The sequence below is a fragment of the Lates calcarifer genome, unplaced genomic scaffold (assembly GCF_001640805.2).
Source record: "Lates calcarifer isolate ASB-BC8 unplaced genomic scaffold, TLL_Latcal_v3 _unitig_5238_quiver_1706, whole genome shotgun sequence".
Classification (NCBI taxonomy): domain Eukaryota; kingdom Metazoa; phylum Chordata; class Actinopteri; family Centropomidae; genus Lates; species Lates calcarifer.
In genome coordinates, this window is record NW_026117387.1 from 2,908 (window position 1) to 15,454 (window position 12,547).

A 12,547-nucleotide genomic window follows, 5' to 3' on the forward strand; every position below is an offset into this window, starting at 1 on the left:
GATCGCGGACAATGTCTCTGAGATTATGGACAAAGTCTCTCGGATCATGGACAATGTTTTTGTGATCGTGGACGATGTCTCTGAGATCATCAACGGTGTCTCTGTGACCATCAACAATGTCTCCATGATCGCGGTCATGCCGTCGAATCGAGGAACCACAGTGTCTCTACCGATTCTTGCGCAGAGCTCTACGAAGCATGGGACAATGTCTCTGATCATGGACAACGTCTCTCTCGTCTTTGACAAGGTCTCTGCGATCATGGACAAAGTCTCTGATCGCGGACGATGTCTCCCTCATCCTCAACAATGTCTCTCCGATCGTGGACGACGTCTCGTCTCTGCGATTGATCATGGACGAGGCGGTGACACCTGGAGGAAACCAAAGAGAAACATACAAAGGAAAATGATCAATACACTACTACCTATTCCTCATCAACAGTTTAACTATGAAAACACAGATAAATATTTAACATTACAGCAGAAACAGAACATTTGATGGTTTTACATGCCTTAGTATATTATGACATTTTTATGCCTTACTACACAATTGCATTTTTGACCCCTTCACCTCTTTTTTGGATTACAATAACTTCTGCATTGCTTTTATATCACAGAATCACTGTTACGGCTAATTTTAGATTACGGTTACCATTACATATTACTTTTCTTGTCACATATTACTTTTAAATTTATGTTTACTGTTGAAAATACATCTAGTAAAACAGAACTTTGACTGTAACATCTAACTTCTGATATTGCTATTTACTTTTACATTACTTCTATACAGATTACTTATACATTATTTTTATATAGCAGATTACTTCTGTTATTACACTTTTCTGATATACTGACTACTGAACATAAACATTTTAATGTCAGTGCTCTGTGTTAGACAGTTGATGTAAAGCTGTTTATGAATTACCTGGAGGCCTCTGTCCTGGTCTCAAAGAAATTCCTCAATGAGATATCTCTCTGCAATCATGGACGACGTCTCTGCGACTGTGGATGATGTCTCTCGGATTGTGGACTATGTCCCTGAGATCGCGGACAATGTCTCTGAGATTATGGACAAAGTCTCTCGGATCATGGACAATGTTTTTGTGATCGTGGACGATGTCTCTGAGATCATCAACGGTGTCTCTGTGACCATCGACAATGTCTCCATGATCGCGGTCATGCCGTCGAATCGAGGAACCACAGTGTCTCTACCGATTCTTGCGCAGAGCTCTACGAAGCATGGGACAATGTCTCTGATCATGGACAACGTCTCTCTCGTCTTTGACAAGGTCTCTGCGATCATGGACAAAGTCTCTGATCGTGGACGATGTCTCCCTCATCCTCAACAATGTCTCTCCGATCGTGGACGACGTCTCGTCTCTGCGATTGATCATGGACGAGGCGGTGACACCTGGAGGAAATCAAAGAGAAACATACAAAGGAAAATGATCAATACACTACCACCTATTCCTCATCAACAGTTTAACTATGAAAACACAGATACATATTTAACATTACAGCAGAAACAGAACATTTGATGCCTTAGTATATTATGACATTTTTATGCCTTACTACACAATGACATTTTTGACCACTTACTATACTGTGACATTTTCACCTCTTTTTTTGGATTACAATTACTTCTGCGTTGCTTTTATATCACAGAATTACTGTTACAGCTAATTTTAGATTACTGTTACCATTACATATTACTTTTCTTGTTACATACTACTTCTAAATTTATGTTTACTGTTGTAAAATATATCTAGTAAAACAGAACTTTGACTGTAACATCTAACTTCTGATATTGCTATTTACTTTTACATTACTTCTATACAGATTACTTATACATTATTTTTATATAGCATATTACTTCTATTATTACACTTTTCTGATATACTGACTACTGAACATAAACATTTTAATGTCAGTGCTCTGTGTTAGACAGTTGATGTAAAGCTGTTTATGAATTACCTGGAGGCCTCTGTCCTGGTCTCAAAGAAATTCCTCAATGAGATATCTCTCTGCAATCATGGACGACGTCTCTGTGACTGTGGATGATGTCTCTCGGATTGTGGACTATGTCCCTGAGATCGCGGACAATGTCTCTGAGATTATGGACAAAGTCTCTCGGATCATGGACAATGTTTTTGTGATCGTGGACGATGTCTCTGAGATCATCAACGGTGTCTCTGTGACCATCAACAATGTCTCCATGATCGCGGTCATGCCGTCGAATCGAGGAACCACAGTGTCTCTACCGATTCTTGCGCAGAGCTCTACGAAGCATGGGACAATGTCTCTGATCATGGACAACGTCTCTCTCGTCTTTGACAAGGTCTCTGCGATCATGGACAAAGTCTCTGATCGCGGACGATGTCTCCCTCATCCTCAACAATGTCTCTCCGATCGTGGACGACGTCTCGTCTCTGCGATTGATCATGGACGAGGCGGTGACACCTGGAGGAAACCAAAGAGAAACATACAAAGGAAAATGATCAATACACTACTACCTATTCCTCATCAACAGTTTAACTATGAAAACACAGATAAATATTTAACATTACAGCAGAAACAGAACATTTGATGGTTTTACATGCCTTAGTATATTATGACATTTTTATGCCTTACTACACAATTGCATTTTTGACCCCTTCACCTCTTTTTTGGATTACAATAACTTCTGCATTGCTTTTATATCACAGAATCACTGTTACGGCTAATTTTAGATTACGGTTACCATTACATATTACTTTTCTTGTCACATATTACTTTTAAATTTATGTTTACTGTTGAAAATACATCTAGTAAAACAGAACTTTGACTGTAACATCTAACTTCTGATATTGCTATTTACTTTTACATTACTTCTATACAGATTACTTATACATTATTTTTATATAGCAGATTACTTCTGTTATTACACTTTTCTGATATACTGACTACTGAACATAAACATTTTAATGTCAGTGCTCTGTGTTAGACAGTTGATGTAAAGCTGTTTATGAATTACCTGGAGGCCTCTGTCCTGGTCTCAAAGAAATTCCTCAATGAGATATCTCTCTGCAATCATGGACGACGTCTCTGCGACTGTGGATGATGTCTCTCGGATTGTGGACTATGTCCCTGAGATCGCGGACAATGTCTCTGAGATTATGGACAAAGTCTCTCGGATCATGGACAATGTTTTTGTGATCGTGGACGATGTCTCTGAGATCATCAACGGTGTCTCTGTGACCATCAACAATGTCTCCATGATCGCGGTCATGCCGTCGAATCGAGGAACCACAGTGTCTCTACCGATTCTTGCGCAGAGCTCTACGAAGCATGGGACAATGTCTCTGATCAAGGACAACGTCTCTCTCGTCTTTGACAAGGTCTCTGCGATCATGGACAAAGTCTCTGATCGTGGACGATGTCTCCCTCATCCTCAACAATGTCTCTCCGATCGTGGACGACGTCTCTACGATTGATCATGGACGAGGCGGTGGCACCTGGAGGAAACCAAAGAGAAACATACAAAGGAAAATGATCAATACACTACCACCTATTCCTCATCAACAGTTTAACTATGAAAACACAGATACATATTTAACATTACAGCAGAAACAGAACATTTGATGCCTTAGTATATTATGACATTTTTATGCCTTACTACACAATGACATTTTTGACCACTTACTATACTGTGACATTTTCACCTCTTTTTTTGGATTACAATTACTTCTGCGTTGCTTTTATATCACAGAATTACTGTTACAGCTAATTTTAGATTACTGTTACCATTACATATTACTTTTCTTGTTATATACTACTTCTAAATTTATGTTTACTGTTGAAAATACATCTAGTAAAACAGAACTTTGACTGTAACATCTAACTTCTGATATTGCTATTTACTTTTACATTATTTCTATAATACAGATTACTTTATTTACATTTACTACATTATTTTTATATTGCAGATTAGTTCTATTATTATACTTTTCTGAACAAAATACTGAACAGCAACAGTAAAAAAAGTTTAAAAAAACTTTGAGGCAAAACAATCACAATGAGATGCTTAACTGCCACAATGAAGCAAAAATTGACCTCAAAGAAATGTAAAATGATCAGGAATGGACACAGAACTACAGAGAAGGACCACAAAGAGACAAAGACGCTGATCATAAATAGACGTAAAATAGTAAAAACGCAAAATGATGCAATAAAACCACAAATAGACACAAAATGATCACAACATGTTAAACAAACAGACTAGTTAACAATTACCTTGCCTCCATAAGGTGCCCACAACTCATGCCAGAGACGCTTTAGTCACCGAAACAAACACTTTAACCCACGCAAATAAAAACGACGACACAAAAGGAAAAAGCCCAATGTAAAATAAGGCTAATGCTAACGCTCGTCCCTAATGCTATCGCTGACATCCAGGTGTAAAGAAGCCAGGTACAGACGCAATATAATACAAAATGACCACAGACACACAACGGCGACAAACACCGCTATAAAGTTAATATGATCAGGGTGGAACACAAAGTTACAAGGAGATGAAAATGCCTGCTATGTAACTGCAAGCAAATACAACAGTGAATTAAACTATCAAGAGTTGGCTGTGTTCTCATCCGTCCACGTTGGGGGTCTACAATTCATGTAAGGGATGCCTCAGTCACGGAAACACAAACACACTCTTACCCACACGACAAAAAACGACTGAAACGGATATACGGTTAAGTCATTAAGAGAACAAGCTAATGCTAATGCTAACGCAAATACTAACGCTAGTTCGCTCCTTAGCCTTACCTCCGCGCTGCAGGTGTATTCCACATCCATCCTCATTGGCACTACACAAACACCAGCTCCAAAGCTTGTTTTAGCATCTACGCACAGCACTGACAAACCGAAGCAACACTTCAACCACTGCATTTAAACTGTTTTCCCGACTTCGTTTCTCCGCCTCTCTGGCTCCTCCCAGCATGTCTAGCCAATGACGACACACGACGTGACAATGACGACACGCGCGAGCCAACTGCAGCAGAAAAAACAAGTACATTGCTCATGCACCGTAGACCGTCCAATCAGCACCTGCAACACAGAAAAACACCCAGAACTCAGGTGGAGGGATAGTCACAATGCCCATGCCAAGTATTAAAGCTCTCATGTTATATGCGGAAATGTAACAAATGCAAAAACACATATTTGTCTTTAATTTGTGTAATTTATTATTGCTAAAATAAAACAAATATTTAACTATTACCAGCTGGGGCAAGCTGAAAATAATTAAGACATATGTATGTGTGTATGTGTATGTTCCCATTCTTCTTACTCTAACTTTGTCTTGACATTAATAAAGGTAAAAAAAAAAGAAGATAAAATGATATATATAAGGAATGTAGAAAAAATAATGACAGAGAATAAGACTCTTTCATATTAAATCTCTCAGTGCACTTGTATAAATCATGTCACAACATGATCTGGTCCAACCATTTAGCTGAAGGGTACCTGTTGGTGTTTCTTGACTGTACAAATAAAACAAAAAACGTAAATAAAACTTCTTTAGTCTTTGGTCAAGCACTTTTCGAAGAAGATACATCTAATCTTAAAAGCTTTAAAACTGAGCTATATCATTTAAACAACATTTAAACAACAAAATCTGTGTTTTAAAAAATGCATTTACAATTCCCGTGGCTCTGCCTTACTCATGTTGCTTAATGCAAAACATTTAATATTTACATGGAATAAAGAACAATACAATACAACCAACAACCAACCAATACAATGAAAGATACAAAAATGTATGTTGTATGCTGCTCAGAATTTAGTACACTTAAAACATTTTGCATTTTGATACATTTCATAAATCCATAAATAAAATACAAAAAAACATGCGGTGTAGTTTTGGGTACTTAATTTCCTTTAAGTCACAAAGACACTTTTCATTTGAGCTGGCTGATATACAGCATTTCCTTTTATAGCAGAGATGAATACATCCACAAAACAGTGTTTACGTCCAATCATCTCAGTGTAGTGCTTATAAGGCTTATAAGGCCCTGTTCAGACTTGGCTCTAGCATGCGTGTCAGGTGATTCGATCACAGGTAGACAGCTCTGGGTACATGTGTACATGCACCAAAGAAGCATTGAGGAACCATTTGAAATGTGATCACTCAAGTCACATTCAGAGGTGGTTTGGGCCACAAGAGTCCACGTTCTTTATAAGTCAATGAATTGTCAGTAAAGTCAATGTGTGGTCAGTAAATTTGACACTGTTTTCTGTCATCTAAGCAACAAATATCGACTTAGAATGCAAAGCTCCATGTCTTTATCCATGGTTTATCCAGATCCCTCAAGCTCAGAGATGAGAGGCCTCAGATGCTTCATCCCTTTCAGGATTTTATAGAAGGCATCTTTGCCTCTTGTGCTGGCAGCGCTCACAGGTTTCAGAATGGCACGCATCTGGTCCTGTGTGGTTTTTAAGGCTCTCACAGATTCGTAGTTCTCACTTGAGATTAGTCCCCAATCCATGAGCTCGTCCAGGATGGGCCCTGTATCGTTCACTCTCTGAATCAGAGCTGTGCGATGGCGATCAATGAAATGCTGCCCTGAGGCAATCAATCAACATAAAAACAATGGAAAAAACACAAGTGAATATGAGAAGTTGTTTTGGTTAAAGTTAAAATTTCTAACACAAGGAACTGAAAATGTTCAAGCAGAGCAGTGTTTAGAATTATTATGGGTGTGCATATTGTGTCTTTTAATCCAGTAATGTCTTTTCTTACCGTCCTTGTGATCAGTGCTTTGATTTTGGTAGTCTCCTGAAACAGAATGCAGATTACAGTGCTGATTAACTACTGGATATAGGATATGTTTGGGGGATTTTTTGCACAAGAGAAGTCACAAGACAGTATATGTGTAGCTAAACAGAATAAAGAAAAAAAGAAAATAGTAAAAAAGACACACACTGACCTTGTCGAATAGTGCAGGTCCAGACAGTGTCATGTTCATTATTTTTATTTTGCTTACTCTGAAGCTTTAGACTGAAGTCACTGTCTGCATTTCTGATGAAGACCTCAAAGAAATTTCTCCTCTCATATCTTAGCTTTAATTTCTGTGGAGGAAATATTGTGTGGACTTTAGATGTTTTTCTATTATGGTAAATTTGAATTGTAATAATCAATGCTTTTTCAAGAGCAGAAAGATAAGAAAGACAGGTCCCAACACTAAAACAACGTGAAGCTTTAAAGTACTGGATAAATCATTTTCCAAGTGATGTCAATGTAGCAAGACTCTTCTGATTAATATGTCTTAGTATTTAACATCACTCAATGGGCACTTGTCCTAGTCTGCCAAATTGCCAGATAACAGTTAATTGTCCAAATTTTCTGAGAGAATGTTGCTGTCAGTGGGGAAAAATGGCTCAAACTAGTATAGAACCTGATATTCATGTGACATTTGCTAAGACTGAGCTCCATAAATTAAACTATTAAACCTTACATCAGGCTGAATTTCAGCAGTGTCCATGTCTGTTGTGAGGAAGAAATGATCCAGCATCTCAAGAGATTTGTCTGGGTTTGGTTTTGGGATCATTATTGATCCATAGGACGTCTCATTTCTCTCCACTTTCTGGGAAAAAAAATTACAATCCTTAAAATTACAGCAGCCAACACTGACATCTGTTTTTGAAGTACAATCATAATGTGTTTGGTGTTTCTATACAAAAGATTTTCAGGTGCATCTTGCAATGGTTTGTATTAATCACAGAGAAAAATAAAACATGAACCTGTTTCACATCACGATCAGGTGGGACCAGGTAAACATGCAATGTGAGGAATTCCTTTTTTGTCTTGTATATTAAGACATCATAGAAAACCTTCACGGAGATGCCCAGTTTTTTCCGGATCATAACCCCCCGTGGAGAGAAAGTTGGCTGGAGTAACTTGATGTGGGAGGATGTCACCTCCGACACTTGTTCCACAAAATTGCCACAGGTGTCCACGTGTAGGATTGAAAACAAGTCTGAAATTTTGGAGCTGTGGTCTGCACAAAGACAAACAAACAAACAAACAATAAAAGATCAATCAATAAAAAACAGAGCAAAACTAGATTTACTGCCTTAAGGTTGTATGATGATGATGGTTGTACATGTTAATTTTTTCATAATTAATGGATATTTTGTGAGGTCACAATGACCTTGGCTTTGACCTTTAACAATCAAATTCTAATAAGTTCATCCTTGAGTCCTAGTGAACATTTGCGCCAAATTTAACTGACAAGGCATCTATGAGAAATCATACTGATGAGAATGGGACAGACAACGAGATACTGTGACTCTAGCTGTGGCTGTCGCCACTGGGGTGGAATAAAATATATACATCTTAGAAAGGAGAATGGCATTTCTTCATTTATTCACACACATAATTAAACAATTGTGATTATACTGTATGTCCACTCACCTATCCAGTGTGGTAGATGCACCTCCTCCAGTTTCCCATCTGTGACTGTGATGTCCAGTAGGGGTCCTGCTGGCATGTAATCAATGCATGCAGGTTCCGCCATGTGTTCCTCCCATGAGCGAAACTGGTAATGGAAGCTGACCTTTTTATTACAAACCCAGCGCAGGGCAGACACACTGCATTCATACTGACCCGCTTCAGACTGGATGCTAATTTTGTGAAAGAGAAAACAAATTACTGTATTAAGGAACATGCATGAGCAACCTTGAATCAATGCAAAATGCTTTGTTTTTTGGGGCACAAACTGCATTTATTACTTAAGATATAATCTTTACCTATAGGTATGAACCTCATGCAGCCGTTGACCTCTGGTTTCACAGTAGTCCAATCACTGGAGTCCTGTTTTGGAAGACAACATTTTTTAAATCAGCAGCTACAATTGGTGGATCTGCCAATTTTCAAAATTATGATAAAATACAACAAAATGTAAGAACAAAAAGCTTACTGTTTCTCTGCCCCAAGGTCCAAGCTTCAACCTTCCAGAGGGCCCTTTTTAAAGAACAATGGTAAAGTTAAAGGGGAACACCCAAACAACAAAAAACACATTTCTGTCTCACTGTACATGCCTTTAGTGGCATCTAAACAATTAAAAAATACATTTTAAAAAATCAACAGCAAGATGTCGCTCCAAAAACAAATTCCTGGGATCATCCTCTGGGATAAACTTTGTGGATTTTTTTACGACCCACCAATACCCAATGGGATTAGTCTCTATGGCAGTCCAATAATGGTGAGAGCTCCATTATCGGACATTATCGGACCATACTGATACAACTAGGTGTGTAACTCTGCCTTTATCATAGCGCTGAGACCAGGGTTTCAAGTTCAAATAGGGATTTTTACAGTTGTCTCTTGCTTTGGACAATATCCTAATGGAACATGTTCCAAAATTTCTGACAGGTAGATATTCAATTATGCTAACATTTTAGTATGTTATCAACTTACCCTTTTCTGCAGTTTTTGGTCCGGATGCCAAAGGCCACAGGACCTCTGATGGTAAATCCAAGATAAAAGGAAACTTGGCGTGGCCTCCAGAGGCTGTTTCTCAGGTTCGCATCCACCTCAATCTCATTGTCTCCAATAGCTGCAAATACGCTGTAGTTTCGTACCACCCCTTCAACTCTGAGAAGGTGCTCTTGAACCATGGGATTTAGGAAAATCTTCTCATGGTTCCAGTTGCTCAAATCTCGTTTTGCTCCCTTGTTTTGCCCAAGAAATAATCTCTCCAGGACTTCTCTGTGAACAATTCTGCTCAGACCTCGACCTTTTCCAATGAAAAACAGTGGGTGAAGGTACCTTGATCGAAAGTACGTCTTATATGCATGTTCGTAAGAGAAGTGCATATACCGGACTAACTGACTGAGGTCAAGGACACTTTTGTCTTCACTGTCTGCAGGCCAGTTTAAGAGAAGGCCTAACATGTGGAACACAGGTTCTTCTGTTGGGCTCAGGGGCATTTGTTTTCTGAATGTAGTTAAATATTTGTGTTTGGGGGGGAAATTTACTCCTACATTTGACAGCATAATGTGAGCAAGAATGTAGTTCACCAGAGCTGTTAAAGAATCTTTACTTGTATAGATTTCTTCCCACCATGTAGTTATTTCTTTAAGCACTGACTTAGTGCATTCTCTGTCAAGACATGAGACGACTCTAGCAGAGCTGTCAGCGAGATTTTGTTTGAGTTTATGGATGAAATCAGCACATTTTTCTTTCATGTGTGAGGGTGTCGTGTCTCCAACATACTTCCGGTAGCAATCTGAGGTGACCCCAGAGATGTATTGGTCATCATCTTTCTTCATGTAAGGCTTTGAGTACGCCAGATATTTGTCAAGAAATGCACATTTTCTTTCAACCTCATCTCTGAGGCTCTTTATAAGATCATGAAATCGGAGGAGTTTGTTGTCTCCGAGTGATTCCAGGACAGAGTCCATGGACACATCCTTTGTGAGAACTCTTCTCCAGGTTTTATTCTGACTGACAAGAAGGTCATACAGAATACTGCAAACCTGCAGGTAACCAAGCTGCCCTCTGGTGTTAAAAAACACGTGAGACTTTGGTCCTGACTTTTGTCCCACCTTCGATGTCATTTTCAGCAAGCCGTTCTTCATCTTTAAAAGCTTCAATAGCCTTTTTCGCAAGTTGCAAAATTTCTGTTTGATTGTCAGAAGACTCTTTTTTGCTCTTCAGATGGTTCTTATGGACTTGGCCCAGTGTATCAGCAATATGTGAATTGTGGGAATCTCTTTCTTTTGCTTTTTTTGCCCATATTTCAGCCTTACTGTAGTCTTTCAGTTCTAGGTAATAAACACGAGCAAGTGCTTGAGGAAAAAATGGATTTTGCTCAAATTTATTTGATGCCAACTTTAAAACTGATGCACTCTCAACACTGTCCTCTGTGTCTTGAATATCTAGAATCAGTCTAGAAAACCTTTCTCTGTCCTCTTTAATCTCTGTGTTATCGATTGGATTCTCCTCTGTTTTCATTTCTCTTTTGGTCAACATGTATTTGACAAAACCAAGCAAATATGGAGGGAAACTCAGCCCTGCAAAAACGGGTCAAGAGGTTTCTTGCTGTGTCACTTCTGGTCACACCTGCCTCAGCCATCAGTTTCAGTACAACACTGTGCTATCATAGGGTGAGCCATGCGGACTCTTCTCTCAGATGTTTTATCTTGTTGGTAGGTGATGATTAGATGACTGAAGGGCTGCATTCTGTCCTCCAGAGAAAGGTGTCCATGGATGGAGTCATCATGTTTGAAGAAGTCCAGGCACTGAGACTCCAGGAGATATGAATCTGGTACATAGGCACTCAGCAGGGATAAGAAGGCAAGCAAGCTGATTCTTCAATGGTCTGTTTGCTCTTCGAACTTCGGAGAATACCATGCATGCTTGTCTGACGTAGGCTTGAGAGAAATTAGTTTGTATTATGTTTAAAGCCATGGAATTCCTGGTATTTATCACTGTACCTACTACTGAGCTCTTCCTTTTTCTCATTAAATTTTTTGCTTCTCTGTTTCAGAGAGTGCTCTTTCTAGGACAACATGGTCACTCTGTAGAAACTGCTTCTTTTCTAACACAGCTGAGTAAAATCACCACAGGCATAGGGGTATCTATTTCCTGTTCAGCCATCGTCATCATAATGCTGTCTTGCAGATTTTCCAGAATCTCCTCATCATTCAGTAACAGCAGCACAGTGTTCTGGTGGCCTCGACTCCCTGCTGTGAAGAGGTGGACCACCTCCTTTGCAACATTTGTGATGTCTGAGGTTGAACCTGTTAAAACAGCACACCTGAACCTTTTCCTCAAGTCCCACAACACCTGCATGGCCAATGTGGTTCCTCCACATCGTGGCTGGTGGAATAGTTTAACAGTGGATATTCCAGGATATTTTCTTTTTTGGAAAATTTCTTGCACAAGTGTATCATATCCATCTCGTTTAACAAGAGGTGTTTGGGCGCTGTTTGACTTTGCTTGTTGACCAATATGAAAGTTCAACCATTTTGGTGGGGCCCCTCTATAAAAGTTTTCCTCCGTCTGCTCAAAAACTATTGGACCAAAAGTCTCTCTTTCAAACTGATTTGCATAAAGAACATCCAAAAGTGTCAGGGAATCTCTGATTTCACTCCCAACATAAATTTCCCCACCTCCAGCGAGGGCCAAGCCTGGTCCATTTGCCATCCCGGACTTTCAGTTTACTGTAAATGAATGAATGAAAAAAAAAAAAAAAAAAAAAAATTAGAAACTGGCAGAACCTCTGTAGATTGTGATTTTAAGACAAAACAGACCAGTTATTTAAACATGATGCAAAAAATAAAATACCCAACATATATGTAGCAGCTAGCCTGACATAATGCACTCTCTAATCTCTTAACCTTGAGACACCAACTGAAAAAAAGGATCGATAGCTGTGAGAAGCACACAAATCTAATTTTAATGCATGTCACATTCATGTGAATCTGAAAGTCAAAATCAACTTATGATAACAAGGGAAAAGAGATCTTAAACTGAGAGCCTAAAAACTATCAGACACTGTGAAGC

General features: G+C 39.0%; 1 protein-coding gene and 1 pseudogene across 1 annotated transcript; both read right to left on the bottom strand.

Annotated features, from left to right (window-relative positions):
- Positions 1–5,195: 5,195 nt before the first annotated feature.
- On the bottom strand, positions 5,196–8,802 carry LOC108874132 (nacht, lrr and pyd domains-containing protein 1b-like). Its single transcript, XM_018662542.2, has 7 exons — positions 8,785–8,802; positions 8,450–8,658; positions 7,777–8,033; positions 7,491–7,619; positions 6,963–7,104; positions 6,776–6,811; positions 5,196–6,598 (listed from the first exon to the last, which is right to left on the bottom strand). Exons 2-7 carry the CDS (start codon positions 8,550–8,552, stop codon positions 6,330–6,332), a joined length of 936 nt encoding a protein of 311 aa, XP_018518058.1. The 5' UTR covers positions 8,553–8,658; positions 8,785–8,802; the 3' UTR covers positions 5,196–6,329.
- Positions 8,803–9,450: 648 nt separating this feature from the next.
- LOC108874133 (sterile alpha motif domain-containing protein 9-like) lies at positions 9,451–12,192 on the bottom strand (annotated as a pseudogene).
- Between the last annotated feature and the right edge of the window lie 355 nt (positions 12,193–12,547).